Consider the following 19,257-nt stretch of genomic DNA (forward strand, 5'->3'; position numbering starts at 1 on the left):
AGGACAGCTAGGCAGTGATTCGGTGGGGTGGTTCCAGGTAGATTGGATTTAGGCCAGGGCCAACTGGTACAAGGCATTCTTAGTTGTATGGCTATAGTGAGTCTATGTTAAGGTATGGGAGTTACGATCATTGTAGTGCTAAGATCACTTTGTGCAAGTGGACCTAGGACAGGTAATAGATGACTCAAAGTTGTTCAAACACCAGGGGACCAGTGGGGTGGTAGCCTAGTGGTTAAAGCGTTCACTCGTAATGAGGTAGAACTGGGTTTGATTCCCCACATGGGTACAATGTGTGAAGCCCATTTCTGGCATAATTGCTGGAACGTTGCTAAAAATGGTGTAAAACCAAATTCACTCACTCACATAAACACCAGGACAGCTGGCCCGTTGATTCAAACAGATTCAGACACTGGGGTTAACTAGTCTGTTGGCTAAAACAGGTTCAGACACCAGGACAGCTAGCTCGCTGGTTCAAACATGTTAGTCAGAGGAAGCTCTTTGAACCCACATTGTAGCAGAGCAGCCTTGCCAAGTCAAGAAGTGTGCGAAGAGGCATTGTCATGAAGTAGTAGAACTTCAGCAGGCAGCATACCTCGCTGCTTTTCTTTGATAGAATCTCTCAGACGATGAAGCAAATCATCATAGTAGGCACCAGTAATCGTTTTTTGACTTTCTGGGTAATCAACAAGTATCATACCCTTTGCATCCCAGAACACAGTGGCCATAACTTTTTCACCAACTTGAATGTTTTTGGTGCTGGAGAACTGGAATAGTGCCATTCATCAAGGCTTGTTCTCCCAGCCTTAAACATAGCTGCCCAACATTTAACAGAGGAATAGTTAGGGCACTTGTCCCCATACAGTTGTGACACGTGGTCATTGATTTCTTGGAGAGTACTTTTCCCTTTAGTCGATAACTTGATGACTGCTCGGTACTCCATTTCTGTGTCGATTTCGACCCCTATCACGTCCAACTGGATGTCACTATTAAACAAACGGCCTCAACAGACCAAATACACTTGAAATGAACTACTCAAACAATGTACCACATCGACAAGTTCACTTTGTAAGGCCCATAGTTGAAAGTTACTGAGGCTTAGAACTTTATGACCAACCCTCGTATTGTTTATACCAAGGGGATCCTACAACTGACAACCTATATTTCAAATATTTACAGAACATCAGTTGCCGATTTTGGTCTATTATTGTGGTAATGTGTGACGCACCATGCAGGATTAAGCAATGTGCACTCACTCAATCGACAACCAGTAGACACTTACCTTTGTTTGTTTCACAAAAAAAACCTACGATGTGTCATATTGTTCACATTATGTCCACAGTTGAGACACGTGACACTACTATCAGTGAAGGAGTTTGCTTTTCCGCTGCAATAGTCAAGCTATGTCACTGTAGGGAACATCAGAACTGGGCCTTTGTTATGAGGCAGTATAGATTGTTGAAGATGTGTTTGGTGTGATTGTCAGTGGTAGCCAATGATTTTTTCACTGTCAAATAACCTGAAACAGGTCTGTTTTTGAATTCCGAATAGTGTTGGAAGCTGGCCAGGATTCTGTATTTTCAAATAGTAGCTAAGACGCAAGGCAGGTTGAACAGGGTCTCTCGTCGCCTTCGTGTCGCTTTTATATAGGTACAACCAGCTTTCTAGAAACTGTCTCATCCCGAAACATCTTGAACAACCTCGCTTGCCATGTTTGTCAACGTTCAATGGAGGTAACTGCTACACACTTCTTGTAACAACCTGTCCACCACAGCATTCTACATTGTACCAGCGCTTCAACCCGTGAAGATCCAGGGTAGAATAGGTCTTCAGCAACCAATCCTTGCCGTAAAAGACGACTAACGAGATCGGGTGGTCAGGCTCGCTGGCTTGGTTGATGCATGTCATCGATCCCGATTGCGTGGATCGATGCTCATGATATCAATCACTGGATTGTCTGGTCCAGGCTCAATTATTTACAGACCGCCGTCACATAACTGGAATATTTCTGAATGTAGTGTGAAACCAACCAACCAACCAAAAAAACCCAACCATACCGCGAATAGTGTGTGTCCGCCGAGATATGCGGCACATACTCAGGTAGGGTGTGGCATTTACATACCATACTCAAATAGACATGGGTTATGTGTAACAAGTTACGAAGAATTATTAATGTCAGGACACTTTAACTTGAAAAAAATGTAGATAGGCTAATGTCGCCCCCGCCTCGTCCCAGCTTAAAGAAATGGCTGATCTGTGGCCTCCGAAGACATGCTTTATGTAGGTAAATAATCTAGTATATGTTTTATTCTGGTATATCACCATACAGAAAACGGCTAACGAAATACACAAAACAGAAAAAAACAGGTCAAAAAGTAAAGTCCACCTCTGGGGTTCACAAGGCTACTTACTGATAACCACTTGGGCAACATTCGCACAGCCTTCCAAGGTTAGGCGGAACGCTCACTACAACTCTACATTATACATGAGGTAACAGTTGCACCATCACACACGCAGAATGTGCCGATGAAAAGGGTATGCGAAAAGAACGAGTCTGATTATCGAAGCACGGCGGACATTCTTTGGATTTTGCTTGATAACGTAAGCACTTCAACGTAAGCCTGCACAGTGTTATTACCGTAGAACATTTTTTGTACTCGTTTACAAGGAGTTTTCACTCCTTGTTTCCTTGATGTCAATTAGGCTTTCCGTCCCGAACTGTGTGCCTGAATGTGATTGGGTGACCAGGTCTTGCATAACTTGAAACAAGCTGGGTTGCTGAAGACCTGGACGCTTACTATTCCGAAGGTTGTCGTGCGGCCATGTGTTATATGATCTACTGTTGATCTGACGATAACCTCATGGTAACGGATAACGTACCTACGATGTGTTGGAATGTATTGGCATCCGCAATGAAACGTGTCGCATCCAAAGTAAGTGCCCGTTTCCTATAGATTAAATGTACGTGTGTGTGTGTGTGTGTGTGTGTGTGTGTGTGTGTGTGCGCGTGAGAGAGAGAGAGATGGTGTGTGTGTGTGTGTGTGTGTGTGTGTGTGTGTGTGTGTGTGTGTGTGTGTGTGTGTGTTGAAGCTCTCTTAGAACCCTGTCGTTTCCCACTTGACACAAACATTGTTCATGTTCCGAAGCACTGTGTTGTCACAAGCATTGTTCATGTCCAGAATACAGACGTTGTCACAAGCATTGTTCATGTCCAGAATACAGTCGTTGTCACAAGCATTGTTCATGTCCAGAATACAGTAGTTGTCACAAGCATTGTTCATGTCCAGAATACAGACGTTGTCGTAGGGATGGTTCATGGCTAGAGCACAGTGGTTGTCGTGGGGATGGTTCATGGCCAGAGTGCAGTGGTTGTCGTAGGGATGGTTCATGGCCAGAGTGCAGTGGTTGTCGCAGGGGTGGATCTTGGCCAGAGCACAGTGGTTGTCACAAGTATTGTTCATGACCAGAGCACAATGGTTGTCACCATCAGATTTGGTGTTTCAGTAGTGGTTTCATCGATGGGGATTACGGGGACGATGAGTCTACAGAGCCCCATTTTGTCGTAAAGGCTGACCAAACTAAATACGGTGTAAATCATCAACCGCTGGTTTGCCTGACCCAGGCTCGATTTCTAACAGGCAGCAGTTTTAGTATTGCTAAATACTGCGTAAACCAGCATTAAATAGTTGGATGGGCGACTCCGGCTTGACTCCTAAGAGGTTCTAGGGGTTCGGTCCTGCCCCACACTGAAGCACATGTTGTTCGAAATATGCCTCTGTTCACCAAGCAGTAAAACGGGTAGGATGAGATGGTAATGTGACAGTTAAACTTCTCGTGCCTGTCAAGGCAACTTTGGATGTATACTCCCCAGGGAGCTGAGAATGGAAATCGAGTGCACACTGATCCACGCTTTGAGCATGCACCGAGTATACGGAGGCTTGCACAATATACGTACACACATCACTATTTTTTATTTGATACAAATATGTCATATTCTAGTACATGCAACATTTCACCACAGAGCTCATTTTGATCCCATACGTTTCAGCTACTGTGACCTGCTGATCACCTCTTAATATGAGACCCTGGGAAATCCGGATTAGAATGCCTCTAGTTACCTTTGTGTATCGTCAGAGGGCTAAATAGCCCGAAAATGTGTCTGTCTGTCTGTCTGTCTGTCTGTTTGTTACTTAGCTTAGCCGATGGCGAGGGACATTGATCATCATATCAATCACTGTTTCTCTGATTAATTATCTAAATGCCGCCGTCATACAGCGGCAATATTGGTGAGTTCGGCATCAACCTCAGTCACTATATGGCTGAAATCATACCGATGCGACGATAGATTTTAACTCACTCACTCATTAACATCAACCAAACGAAACGTCTTAACATGCAAGATGAACTAGCGTTTTTGGTAATTGGAGTTCACCACAGTTGACATTTAGCTTTCCTAAAATAGAACACAAAGCTAGACATCCGGCCTAACTTCTTTACATTTAAAGTCCAATGGCCAGTGTACTGGTAGACATTCGAAGATGTATGCGAAATACATTGAACAAAAACTTCAGGGATCATGAATATTTTTGGTGATTTCTAAAAAATACTACAAAAATATCCCAAAAATTATTAATGATCCCTAACTTTTCTTGTTCAGTATACATGTATATAAATTCTCGTTCCCATTATACCCTATGATTGTCCAACGAGTTTTAATTATATATGTTCATGAACATTATATATATGTATTTCATGAACATAATATCTATGTTTTTCATGAACGCATTATATATACATTTCATGAACATAATATATATGTATTTCATGAACATGATATATATGTTTTTCATGAACGCATCATATATGTATTTCATGAACATAATATATATGTATTCCATGAACATAATATATATTTTTTCATGAACGTATTATATATGTATTTCATGAACAGCTGTAAACCAACACCCACGCTGTAATAACAATGTACTCTGTAACAACATCAAGCGTATTGTGTGTCACGTGGTAACCACAAGTAGGCTCAGACCAGGAAATGAAAGCGACTTCCTTTAGTTTGTATTGTTGGTATTTATTACGCTTGTAACAGTATATAATCACACACACATAAAAGAAAAAGAAACATTTGCAGCAAGTTTGACACAGTTAAGCTAAATCTTCAAAGACACTTCAGAAACATAATTCATTTGGTTATGTGTCAGCTAATTTTGAGTGATTGACTGTGTGTGGTTTTACGCATCTTTATATTGTTCTTATATTTTCATATATTGTACATCTGTATACCGTCCTTATCCAGATACTAGTGTCTGCTTAAATGCGGTTTATTTGTTCCCCGACCAGTAGATACGTATGCATTAAACTCAACTCCTTAGTTCATTGGGTCTCATTATATCAACCGCGGGTTTGTCTGGTCCAGACTCGAGTATTTACAGGACGCTATGATAAATCCTGAATATTGACTGCGACGTTAAACAACATTCACTCGTTGTTACTTGGAAACTGCGCTAAACAAGATGATAATAGGAGAAATACGAAAAGAGACAAGTGAGAATTGAGAAGGGTCGGAAGGTGGAAGAGAGGAGAAGATAAAGTATCAACAGAACGGGATTGTAGTGACACAGATTTCGGCGAATACCATATTACTGATTCCCGTGTTTATGCGAGAACGTTGAGCGATTACCACTGGAGCGTGAACAGGCGAGCCCGGTTCTCACGCTGGGCGACCCGCTGCGATAAAAGACAAGGAGTCAGCGAGCTGCCTTGCTACACACCTGTATAGAAAGTAGAGCCCTGCGTGAGATCATCCACAACCTGGCTACTAGGCCGCAGCCTCACCAACGGTATACCCAGTGCATTGATTTGAGGAGATTCTGGTTATTATTGTGACAGAATAGCAGCAAGCTGAGAAAAAATAAATGATTTGTGGTTCCTTATATGCCAACATATAAAGCTTAATATTGAGTGAGTTGAAATGTAACGTCGCGTCGGCATTATTTCAACCATATAGCGACAGCTCATTCTTGAAAAAGAAATGTATAATTAACAGAGGGCATTGCTCTGTAGGCACTCAGGGTACACTATGCTCCCTCAAACCCTTCACTCCTTCACGTACCACTCATTCAAAATATGTCCTCAAACCCTCTTAAAGTGTTCTTCCAAATGTATTACCCTACTCCTCCCACACTTCCAATCACTCGTAACTCCTCCACACTTCCCATCACTCGTAACTCCTCCACACTTCCCATCACTCGTAACTCCTCCACACTTCCCATCACTCGTAACTCCTCCCACACTTCCAATCACTCGTAACTCCTCCACACTTCCCATCACTCGTAACTCCTCCCTCACTTCCCATCACTCGTAACTCCTCCACACTTCCCATCACTCGTAACTCCTCCACACTTCCCATCACTCGTAACTTTTCCCACACTTCCCATCACTCGTAACTCCTCCACACTTCCAATCACTCGTAACTCCTCCACACTTCCCATCACTCGTAACTCCTCCACACTTCCCATCACTCGTAACTCCTCCACACTTCCCATCACTCGTAACTTTTCCCACACTTCCAATCACTCGTAACTCCTCCACACTTCCCATCACTCGTAACTCCTCCACACTTCCCATCACTCGTAACTTCTCCCACACTTCCAATCACTCGTAACTCCTCCACACTTCCAATCACTCGTAACTCCTCCCACACTTCCAATCACTCGTAACTCCTCCCACACTTCCCATCACTCGTAACTCCTCCCACACTTCCAATCACTCGTAAATCCTCCCACACTTTCAATCACTCGTAAATCCTCCCAAACTTCCAATCACTCGTAACTCCTCACACACTTCCCGTCACTCGTAACTCCTCCCACACTTCCAATCACTCGTTACTCCTCCACACTTCCAATCACTCATAACTCCTCCCACACTTCCCGTCACTCGTAACTCCTCCCACACTTCCCGTCACTCGTAACTTCTCCCATACTTCCCATCACTCGTAACTCCTCCCACACTTCCAATCACTCGTAAATCCTCCCAAATTTCCAATCACTCGTAACTCCTCCCAAATTTCCAATCACTCATAACTCCTCCACGCTGCCAATCACTCGTAACTCCTCCACACTTCCCGTCACTCGTAACTCCTCCCACACTTCCAATCACTCGTAACTCCTCCCACACTTCCAATCACTCGTAACTCCTCCCACACTTCCAATCACTCGTAACTCCTCACACACTTCCAATCACTCGTTACTCCTTCACACTTCCCATCACTCGTAACTCCTCCCAAACTTCCAATCACTCATAACTCCTCCCACACTTCCCGTCACTCGTAACTCCTCCCACACTTCCCGTCACTCGTAACTTCTCCCATACTTCCCATCACTCGTAACTCCTCCCACACTTCCAATCACTCGTAAATCCTCCCAAATTTCCAATCACTCGTAACTCCTCCCAAATTTCCAATCACTCATAACTCCTCCACGCTGCCAATCACTCGTAACTCCTCCACACTTCCCGTCACTCGTAACTCCTCCCACACTTCCAATCACTCGTAACTCCTCCCACACTTCCAATCACTCGTAACTCCTCCCACACTTCCAATCACTCGTAACTCCTCACACACTTCCAATCACTCGTTACTCCTTCACACTTCCCATCACTCGTAACTCCTCCCAAACTTCCAATCACTCGTAACTCCTCCACACTTCCAATCACTCGTAACTCCTCCAAACTTCCAATCACTCGTAACTTCTCCACACTTCCCGATCAACGATCAACAATATTCCAGCTATATGACGACGGGCTGGACCAATCTGGATCAGACAATGCAGTGATTGATATTTTGACCCACGCCGTCGGGTAAGATGACAGTCCATCAACCAAGTCGCCGTGCCTGACCACTCAATCCATTTGGTCGTCTCCCACAGTCAGGACAGGTTACTGGGGACGAGGTTTATCCCGGAATCTCCACTGGGTGACACAACGGTAAGCGCTGACCCAAACCACGTCGGCGCACAATCCAAAGGATCAATCACGTGACCGAACACGTCACCGATTACCTCGTGTATCATGCATCCATTCTATTATGATAAATAATAACAGAAGAGAGATATAATAGACTGAATAATCGAGGTTGTGTACGGCTATCTAAGGTATACCCAATTTTATCGGGTAGATGAAATATTTCCCTTAGTAAAGAGGAGTTTGTACCAAGGACTCGAATCACTGATTCGCTACTAAGTTAAAGAAAAGCTTTGCTTAGGAAGAATGTTTATATAATTTTCTCTTGTTAAGACGTCAACGACGACTGATGGCATGGGTCGTTCAGCTGATGTAAGAACTTTCTGACACGCGCCGTGCGGATGTAAGATATGAAATGATGATACTTCCGTATTCAACTTTGTATTATTATTATTATCCAGCTATAGTCAGCCTGGTATTGACATCTACCTTACCTGTACAACATTGTATCTTACACTCCTGTACAACATTGCATCTTACACTCCTGTACAACATTGTATCTTACACTCCTGTACAACATTGCATCTTACACTCCTGTACAACATTGTATCTTACACTCCTGTACGACATTGCATCTTACACTCCTGTACAACATTGTATCTTACACATCTGTACAACATTGTATCTTACACATCTGTACAACATTGCATCTTAAACCTCTGTACAACATTGTATCTTACACTCCTGTACAACATTGCATCTTACACACCTGTACAACATTGTATCTTACACTCCTGTACAACATTGCATCTTACACTCCTGTACAACATTGTATCTTACACTCCTGTACGACATTGCATCTTACACTCCTGTACAACATTGTATCTTACACATCTGTACAACATTGTATCTTACACATCTGTACAACATTGCATCTTAAACCTCTGTACAACATTGTATCTTACACATCTGTACAACATTGTATCTTAAACTCCTGAACAACATTGCATCGTACACACCTGTACAACATTGCATCTTACACTCCTGTACAACATTGCATCTTACACTCCTGTACAACATTGTATCGTACACTCCTGTAGAACGTTTTTCTTACACACCTGTACAACATTGCATCTTACACACCTGTACAGCATTTTATCTTACACTCCTGTAAAACATTGCATCTTACACACCTGTAGAACGTTTTTTCTTACACACCTGTACAACATTGCATCTTACACTCCTGTACAACATTGCATCTTACACACCTGTACAACATTGCATCTTAAACTCCTGTACAACATTGTACCTTACACTCCTGTACAACATTGCATCTTACACACCTGTAGAACGTTTTTTCTTACACACCTGTACAACATTGCATCTTACACACCTGTAGAACGTTTTTTCTTACACACCTGTACAACATTGCATCTTACACTCCTGTACAACATTGGATCTTACACACCAGTAGAACCTTTTTCTTACACACCTGTACAACATTGTATCTTACACTCCTGTACAACATTGTATCTTACACATCTGTACAACATTGTATCGTACACTCATGTGCAACATTGTATCTTAAACACCTGCCCAACTTTGTGTCTTACACACCTGTACAACATTGCATCTTACACTCATGTACAACATTGTATCTTACACACCTGTACAACATTTATCTTACACACCTGTAGAACCTTTTTCTTACACACCTGTTCAATATTGCATCTTACACACCTGTACAACATTGTATCGTACACTCCTGTACAACATTGTATCTTACACACCTGTAGAACATGATACATTGCACACCTGTACGTGATCATATGTTCACCTGTTTCAGGGCATGTGACGATATGCTTCCTATATACATTGTAACCTATGCAATCCCACACAGGTGTAAGTTCTAGGTCAAATATCTTTCCACGGCTCCTATTTCAATCTGACACACTCATGAAGCACACTTCTTAGACACTTTAAATATATATCTCGGTCTGAAAACACAGCTGTGTACCGGGAAGCGTTTCGCGGAGACAGGCAGACCAGCATACATACCAGTACATTAGTAAATGGGTGCCTTATAACCTGATGGACGGGTCCATTCACTATCACAAAATACAGAACACAATACAGTACATGCCGTTTACACCTCACGGGTGTGTCCATACACTGAACTCGGGGGTATACAGGTGTTGTACCTTATTATAAACTTCATCAACTTCATCCCAGTTACTAAGTTAGTATTATTAATAGTGTACGACATGGGTCGGAGAGCAACCATTGGCCCTTCTGACGTCAGTGTGGTTGCGACAGCCACCCCCGCCCTACTCCAGTAGGCTGGCTATCTGTGTAAATATTACATATATAGTAACTTGCAGGACAACATGATGTGTCATAGCTCAGTGTGTGTCATTATAACACTCCTGTCTACTCTTGTTCAAATGCGATGCTTATCCGGGTCTGGAGGGAAGGGAGAGGCCTCTCTCCATTTTTGCCACATATAATTTTACAGTATAAATGTGGTTGCCAACCCCCTTTTTGGTACGCAGGATTCGGGGGTCTATTTAGAGGGTATCCGGGACTTGGCAGTAGGGTACGCGGGACAGCAGATTCAACATTTGAAAAACATTAATGGTGTACGTAAAAGTTTTCATTATCATATAAAATATATTTTAATAAGTCGTCTAAGGCACCACGATTCGCTGTGCAGAGTTGCGTCCCTTGGGCACTCCAGAAACCTATGATTGTGGGTTCGAATCCGGTTCGCCCCGATTATGTTTCTAGGTTTGTCAGCACCATACCCGTGCTCCTGGGTTTCACCGAAGTGGTAAACGTCTGAGACCTGCATTACTTCGGGCTTTCCTCCCACATTAAGCCGACACGCCGTGGAATAACTGGAATATTGTTAAAAGCGACGTTAAACCCAACTCACTCACTCGATATCTTTTGGGTAATTTAAATTTCGAATCGCACCTTTTACTCAGTGCTGAAATATGTCTCATGTAGGATTCGGGATTCGGGAGGTGGCGGTTGGCACCCCCATAAGTCCTTGAATACCTATAATACCTTACATTATAATATGCACCCATCGTATCTCTGCAAGGGACGTGCGTGGCATGGTTGTCTTGATATCTTCGTGACACAACTACAGGTTATGGGTCTGCGTTGCTAGCACTGTGTGTAACAAGGGGACTACAATGGGCGTCAGCAATGGAGTGACTACAATGGAGTGATTCACCTCACTCTGGTTATTGCTTTGCGCACATAATTATTTCTGACAACTTGAGTGTGTGAGGGAGTGTGGTTTTACGCCGCTTTGGCAATATTTCAGCGATATCACGACGGGGAACATCAGAAATGAGCTTCACACATTGTACCCATGTGGGAAATCGAACCCGAGCCTTCGCCACGATGAGCGAAATCGTTAACCACTAGGCCACCCCATCGCCCCTCCGACAACTTGAATATAGCTGTGATATTGACGCTATGATAACTGAGATATAGCCTTGATGTTTCTCAGATATAGTCGAGATACAACCCTCATATCCATGAGACATAAAGTCGAGATGTCACGATAAGGCCAAATGTCACCGAGATGTGTACGGGTAGGTCATAGACATTATAAGCTAAGACATTATCGATCTTTTGTGTTAATGTCAAGCATGGGGATTCCGGAGCAGTACCTCATGCTTGTTAAGAGGACACAAACTCTATTCAGCATCAGCGATTCTATCGTAGCGCGCAGACTGTCGTAAGTCGTATCGTCTTAGCGCTATGGTGGCTTTTTGGAACAGGGACCTTGTTTCTGCCACCCATGTGTGTGACCTTTATTTAAAGGGGGGCTAGCCGAGGGATAATCAGCAGTCCCAGCAGGTTGGACTCAAGTCATTCAAACACGACTACCTAACTGCTACCAGGATATGTCTCAGTTTAACTCATGGCAACAACTCCAATGTCTTGACCTAGACTGGAATTGGGCATGAGAGCATGGAGCAGAGTCTCCCTTTAAAATCGTACACCGAGAGCGTGTACCGGCACTCACGCTGTCAAAAACTGATTATTTTCCGTGTGTGAGTGAGTTTGGTTTTACGCGTCTTTTTGAAGTATTCCAGCGGGGAACACCAGAAATGCGCTTTTTTGTATCTATGTGGGGAATCGAACCCGGGCGTTCGGCATGACGAGCGAATGCTTTAACTACAAGGCTAAACTACCGCCCGATTATCTTCAGAATGCTTGACATCAATATATATTAATGAGTGAGCTTAGGTGGCGGATACGTCGGTCATTGGTATTTTCTTATTTACAGGGCCTATTTTCACAGAGCTGGCAGGGTGGCCTAGTGGTTAAAGAGTTCACTAGTCACGCCGAAGGCCCGGGTTCGTTTCCACACATGGTCACAATGTGAGTGAAGTTGTGATATTGCTGGTATTTTCTAAAAGCGGCGTAAAACCATACTCAATCACTATAAAACAAAGCGATCTTTCTAGGTCTATGTAAGAGTGGTGGAGTGACGCTGGAGTCGTTTTATGGAGCGAGGATGTCATTATCCTTTCTTCTACCTGTTTTTTTATTATTTCAGATTACGTTACCTGGAGGGCCTGCGTGATGTGTATGATATTGTGCTATTGATATTTGGTGATAAGTTAGTTCAGAATCACGGGTTTTGTTACGTGCTGGTCAGCCATGCCTGCTATCCGTGGGCTATTTAGATATACCTAACAATCTACGAGGACTAATGGCTTATATGTTCTTGAATAATAGTTGTGTGTCTCGAGCAAACTGCTGGCGTCTTACAACATTCATTCAAGAGGAACGGATAATCCGTAACTCAAAGTGATAAGGAAGGCAATCATATTCAAAATATCAGCCCAATAAAAACCAGTTGTTCGGATGACGTAACGTGATAAATCAGTGACGTCATGAACATTGTGCTTCAGCCGGCCAATCAGGTTTGAGAAACTCAAATCAGCAAATAAAAGGGAGTTATTACCCTCGATCTCTTCAAGTTCTGTTTGTTTGTAGTTTAACGCCGCCCTCAGCAATATTCCAGCTATATGACGTCTGTAAATAATCGAGTCTGGACCAAACAATCCCGTGATTGACATCATGAGCATCGATCCACGCAATTGGGATCGATGACATGCATCAACCAAGTCAGCTTGCCTGGCCACGAGATCCCGTTAGTCGCCTCTTACGACAAAGCATAGTCGCCTTTTACGACAACCATGGGTTGATGAAGACCTATTCTACCCTAGATCTTGAAGTGGTAACATTGGTGTTATGTTAACTGTTTATCTTGTTGAATATACGTTAAGCAGTTGTAACAAGTGGTTGTCTCTAACTACTACCACAGCTGAAGTGCATCAGGTCATTATGTCAGCTAAGTTGGTGCGTGCATCGGGTGTAAATTACTGCTATAATAGTAGCTGGTGAACTCCGAGATCTTTAGTGCCAGCTTTTATTCTCTTTACGCATACCGTGTGCGTCAATTATAACAAACGTGCCAACGTGAACTATTATGCAGGTCTTTCTCTGCATAATCAACTATACATGCTGCAAGTCTCGACAGCGCCTTACGCGAGGCCGTTCGTTTCACTGCATATGGAGCAAGTCAAGGGCGGTATGTATATATATGCATGTCGAGAACAAGTTTGCAATCCGTCTGCACGTTGATAACTCGTTTATAAACCTGTGTTGACAACATTCGTCCTGCAACCCACTGCACCCATCCCTGCTTATAAACTCTACTTTGTTTACGAACGCCTGAGAAATGATTCATTATGTTCATTCTGCTGCAACACGCGACCCTGTAGCTAGTTGATTATAACATTAAACTAGCAGTTAGACGCTGTCATATAGCCTGATTTTCCTAACTGCTCCTATCGAGCTGACCTCGCACGTTCAATCCATGCCGTCACGACCTCATACCCGGCCTCTGTGTATTACCTGTTCATAACACACCTGACCAACACCTGTCACATGACATTGTCCTCCGTGCGTAGCGCCACCTACCGGTAAAATGTCTACCGGGACTTAATCTGTCGACCTTGCCTAATATCGTCACGATGACCGGGTTATGAGGTATGTACCTCACCTGCAAAAAGAATATATGGTTAGTTCAATACTTTGTGTATATATGTCTGCACGATGTTGTATTTGTGGCGAGAATGTCGCCCGATGGTCGAGTCAGAACTCAGGTCGACGCGACGAAGTGTGTCGTTTGGCCTCTATACTTGAGTTGTCGCATTGTAACGATTGTTGACAAGCCATCTACAGCTTACACAACCGAAGTAGCTTTAGTTTGTAATGGTTTCTGATCTTTCTACCTTAGAGAATACTTTCAAATGCCGTTTTTTATATGTTTACCACTTTGGTACGGATTGAGAAATATTTGACACACCTAAGGCGAGACAACACAACATCGGCTGTATATTGGATAGCTGAGCGGAAGTTCCGTTCGATGTCAGATCCAGCGGACTGGTCTCTAATGTTTTCTAAATGTTCGTGCACACAGTGATATTATGTAGAACATATGTTGTAGTGAACAGTGTAGGTGAATGTTTTTCTCGTGTAACGGTTAGCGAGCCAGGGAGAACTCGGTGGTGAGACAAGACTGATGTAGAGAGAGACATTACGCCAGTACAGGTATAGATCTAGGTCAGGTAAGATGAAGTTAAAGTAGACGAGTCACATACATACAGGTGGATTTAAGACGGATTACAGGTAGATCGGATTAGGTTATATAATCCTCTGCAAATATAAGCTCCCGTATTCAATGATGGAACACGCTAGATGTTACTAAGTCTCTGCAGGAAGTGATTTTACTGACGTAGCATTTTGATCATATAATCACTATTGTGAAAAAATGAATTTTTGTTTACTGAGTTGGACCCTATTTTATTGTATTTCATTGAAATTTGTACTGAATGTAATAGCACAATTTCAATTAGGAAACATTGTTACTGAGTGAGTGTTATTATGAAAGTATTTCATGTTTAAACATTGTAAACATAATGTGTTTTAGGTCCTACTTGATACAAACATATTCCAGCATGATACCTGGGATATTAATAAATATATATCACAACTGAAACAATATCATATATGTTAGAACAGTGTTAATAATTTCCTCTGCTACTGTATTCACATGTGCAATACTAAGATGGATTAAGTTAAAATAGGATTCAGTGATTATAAATACCTTATTTCAGTTGTATGTTCAATATCTTGTGAGGTGGAGCAGTCAACTGATTTAGGACTTATTGTGTGCTAGATGCCACACCAAATGAAAATATCATATATTTATTTTATGATATTGGAAAGAGTAGTTATTATTACTGTATATAAGTAAGAAAACAATAGAAATCTGACAGTTTATAATGTTATATGAACAAAATCAAAGTTGTACAACTGGCTTGACATACAGCTTGTTATGAACATGTTTATTCACTTGAACAAAATGTTTTTATTATTTTACACATTTCAAGGCTGCCATGATTACATGTCATGTTGTGATTATGTCTTTATACAATGCTGGGTGTGGCAATAAGTATGCTATACTTAGTGTTGCATAGAACTGATTGGTTAATCATTATTGTATAACAAGAATCGCTTTTCTGTTTTCTGTCAGTGGTGCTATCAAGATAGCCACAGGCTTTAGTGTTGTTGCTTATGATTGTGTAAATGTCATTTTCCATTCTTGATGGAACAGTAGATTTTCAAGGTGAAGGTCATCTGTACTCAATATCTCGTATGGCCACCATTAGAGTAAAAAACTGACTGGCATCATCGTCCCATGGAAGCAATCAGATCCCGGATTGTGGCCTGGGGAATGTTCACCTCCTCTGCCTGCTGTGTTTGTGCAAACTGTCGGAGGTTTTGTGGTTGTTGCTGACATGCTCACAGCCATTGATCCAGTGGATCCCATAAATGTTCGATTGGGTTTAAATCTGGAGATTTGGAGGGTAGGAAATGTGGCTGAAGAGTCTCATCCGTGGAATGTTGTGCCGTTAACTTCACCAGAACTTGCGCTAAGTCTGTTCTACCAGTGTAGGAGATTGCTGCCCACATGATCACACCACCACCGCCAAATCTGTCTTCCTGTATGCAGTTTTGTGCATAACTTTCCCCGCAACGCCTGTAAACACGTTGTCTATCATCCACACGGCCAGCATAAAACAGGACTCGTCACTGAACCAAACTTGTCTCCATCGCAGTTGTGGCCATACTTCGTGACCTTGACACCATTGATTTCACAGCCGATGATGCAAGTCCGCCAAATGACACCTCGAACTAGATGTCTAGTGGGAATACCTCCAGCATGTTAACATTTCCTCACTGCCTGGGCTGATATCCTACACAATCCTGCCGTATTTGTAGAGGTGGCTATGGTGGTTATATCACGGAAGTGACATAGATGTATGAATCGACTCGTGAAGTTCCGGGTTAGGACAGGTCTTCAGCAATCCATTCTTGCCATAAAAGGCGACTATGCTTGTTGTAAGAGGCGACTAACGGGTTTGGGTGGTCAGACTCGCTGACTTGTTTGATGCATGTCATTGGATCTCAATTGCATGGATCAATGCTCATGATGTCAATCACTGGATTGTCTGGTCCAGACTCGATTATTTACAGACCGCCGTCATATAGCTGGAATGTCTGATAAACGGTTCTTCAGTCTTGTAATGGTGCTTGGTGCTATGTGGGAAAACCAGGGTAAAGCTGAAGATGATTCTCCTGTTTGTAGTCGGCTGAGGGTGTTGTTTAGCATTGGGCTTCCGTCATTTGGGCTGTAAGATTGTGATGGCACGCAAATGAAAACCCAACGTGATGTTGTATGTGTATGTCATGTTGGTGTGAAGTGGTTCATGTAGATGTCTATGGCAACGTAAACCTCATTAGAATACTTTTTTATTTGTGCAAAATTTTCAAAGATTGAAAATTGTGAAGAGACAATGTTGCTTTTTTCGGCACTTGGATATGTATTGTTCAAGCAGCTGCACAACGTCTGGTGTTTGTCTGATGTTCTATCCATTGTTTTTTAAAGACATTGGTCACATTCATCCTGTAATGATGAAGGTCAAGTCAGTTTCTCCATTTTGCGCAAGTTATGCCAAGGGATGGCTGGACTGGCCTAGTGGTAATAGCAATCGCTCGTCATGCGGAAGACCCAGGCTCAATTCCCTTCATGGGTACTATGTGTGAAACCCATTCCTGGTGTACCTGTCATGGTATTACTGGAATATTTCTAAAAGCGGCGTAAAACCATACTCACTCACTCACTATTATGTCAGTGTTACTTGACATAATAGCGAGTGAGTGAGTATGGTTTTACACCGCTGTGCATCACTATATGTTAAATGAACAAAGCTATCATTGCAGTATGATGCAAGATGTGCTTTAATTTGTGTGAATACACATTTCGTGTCTTAATATGATGCAAAAGAAATAGCCACTCGACGTGTGAAGGAAACATTCCCTGATTAGAAGGGAAATAATAGTAGCTGCACTGAAATGTTTTTTAGTAGATTTGAATTTATTAATAAACCAGTTGTTTAAGACTTTTATATAATTGTACATACAAGCAGAAAATAGATATTTATGATTAATCTGACAGCCCCCGTTGTCTAGTGGTAGAGCATCCGCCCGGAGAGCGGAAGGTCCGGCGTTCGAGCCCCGGCCACATGAGACAAAAAGACGTTAAAAGATGGTGCTTGTTGTTACCCTGTCTGGCGCTCGGCATTAAGGGGCTAAAATAAGGACTGGTCGGCTCGGAGTCAGTATACTGTGTCAGTCCGGGCTAGTACAAGCAGCCACACAAACACACACGTACATGCACATCGCTATATAAGTGCAATAATCTTGGACGCTACGTTAAACCCCATTTCACCTCACCTTATGATTAATCTTCATGCTATTATACCCTTGTATGGTTTTGTATCAATAGTCGTATCGTGGCACATGATATTGTGGTGCACTAATTGTTCTGTGGATCTTAACACAGCCCTTGTTTCTGGGCTGGTTCTTGTGGACCGTGTCTGAAATCAATCTCATTAAAATCAGATCTTAGTTTTTGCTACCGTTAAACAAGGATCTGAGGACATCCCATTAGGGTTCACGTCAGAACGACCTTTCGCGATCTTTGACCAATCAATGAAATGACTGACAAGAAATCGACATTAGCCAATCAGAAGGCAGCTTTTTCAAGCTTTACAACACTAGTTTCAAACTGGCGACTATGCTTCGAAACATATTTTGACGTATTCTCGATTAAAATTTTTAAAACTGAATAAAAGAACATTCTGGAATGGCTTATAGATGGCCTATATTGTATGGATATAATATGAAACCTGTTACTGTCGTTCGGAACCCCCTCTGTTGAATATTTCGAGGTTGCATGATTAGAAAACACATTCCATGTGTCACTTTCATGATCTGGTAAGCGACGCTCTGACTTGTTAGATGAAAGGTTGTAATGGGATGTCCTCAGATCTTTGTTCAGTGATAGGGAGAACTAAGAACTCATTTTATTGAGATTGGTCTGATATCTGTTGTTTGTTTCAGGTGACTTGCAACTAGTCCACAGAGGACCAAGGTCGACTCCGCCCACCTTACAGGAGGCCCACTTGTAACCTACTGTTGGATGTACTTCATGTGGAGCCTCTCTCGGACAGCATAGGCAACTTCCTGTAGACGTAGGCCCTGTGTTGGCCTATGGGGAGCAGGTGTGGCTTGTCACCGGCAGACTCTGATTACTGTCCTTGGCTTCTGTGATGGGGCAGGACTCACTGTGTGGGCGTTACCTCTAGCTGTGTTCTCCTATACTTGTGATATCTGACTGACGCTGCCAGGATGACTGACCATAGCGAGCTGGTTAATGAGATGGCGTCCGTGGAAAGGATGTCCACTCAGGATCGGCTAAAACATGCTCGGAAACGGCGCACACAGCAGCTGAAAAAATTTAGCCAGTATGAGAAACACTTGGATAAGGAGTCAAAGAAGAAGAAATCTACATCTCAACAGAATTCTATCCAGAGACAGAAAAAAAAGAAAAATATCCGAGTCAAATTCATAAGTAGCATAGCATTGTTGGAGTCTGCTGCAAGAAATGACATTGAAGAAGGTAATAAATAACATTATTTACCAACAGTATTGTTACTAGCAGCTAGGGAGTGGGTTGACACAGAAGAAGGGAATAAATAACATTACCGGGTATTTACCAACAGTATTGTTACTAGCATCTAGGGAGTGGGTTGACACAGAAGAAGGGAATAAATAACATTA

The 19,257-nt window shown here is 42.5% G+C and overlaps 1 protein-coding gene across 9 annotated transcripts in view; it reads left to right on the forward strand.

Moving 5' to 3' along the window:
• The first annotated feature begins 2,843 nt into the window (after positions 1-2,843).
• The window catches only part of LOC139454481 (protein phosphatase 1 regulatory subunit 16A-like), a 57,868-nt gene continuing 41,454 nt past the window's right edge, over positions 2,844-19,257 (forward strand). For 2 of the 9 annotated variants that reach the window (XM_071236211.1, XM_071236220.1), the window contains exons 1-2: positions 13,966-14,086; positions 18,538-19,096. In XM_071236211.1, coding sequence (XP_071092312.1) covers positions 18,826-19,096 — 271 coding nt within the window. In that variant the 5' untranslated portion in view covers positions 13,966-14,086; positions 18,538-18,825. Of the gene's footprint in view, positions 2,931-13,545; positions 13,595-13,958; positions 14,087-14,453; positions 14,475-14,498; positions 14,637-18,537; positions 19,097-19,257 lie in introns of those variants that run through there. The other 7 variants (XM_071236218.1, XM_071236216.1, XM_071236212.1 and 4 more) reach the window with 7 other exon arrangements.

This window comes from Haliotis cracherodii, unplaced genomic scaffold, assembly GCF_022045235.1.
Source record: "Haliotis cracherodii isolate W230 unplaced genomic scaffold, xgHalCrac1.p SCAF_10, whole genome shotgun sequence".
NCBI classification, from domain to species: Eukaryota; Metazoa; Mollusca; class Gastropoda; order Lepetellida; family Haliotidae; genus Haliotis; species Haliotis cracherodii.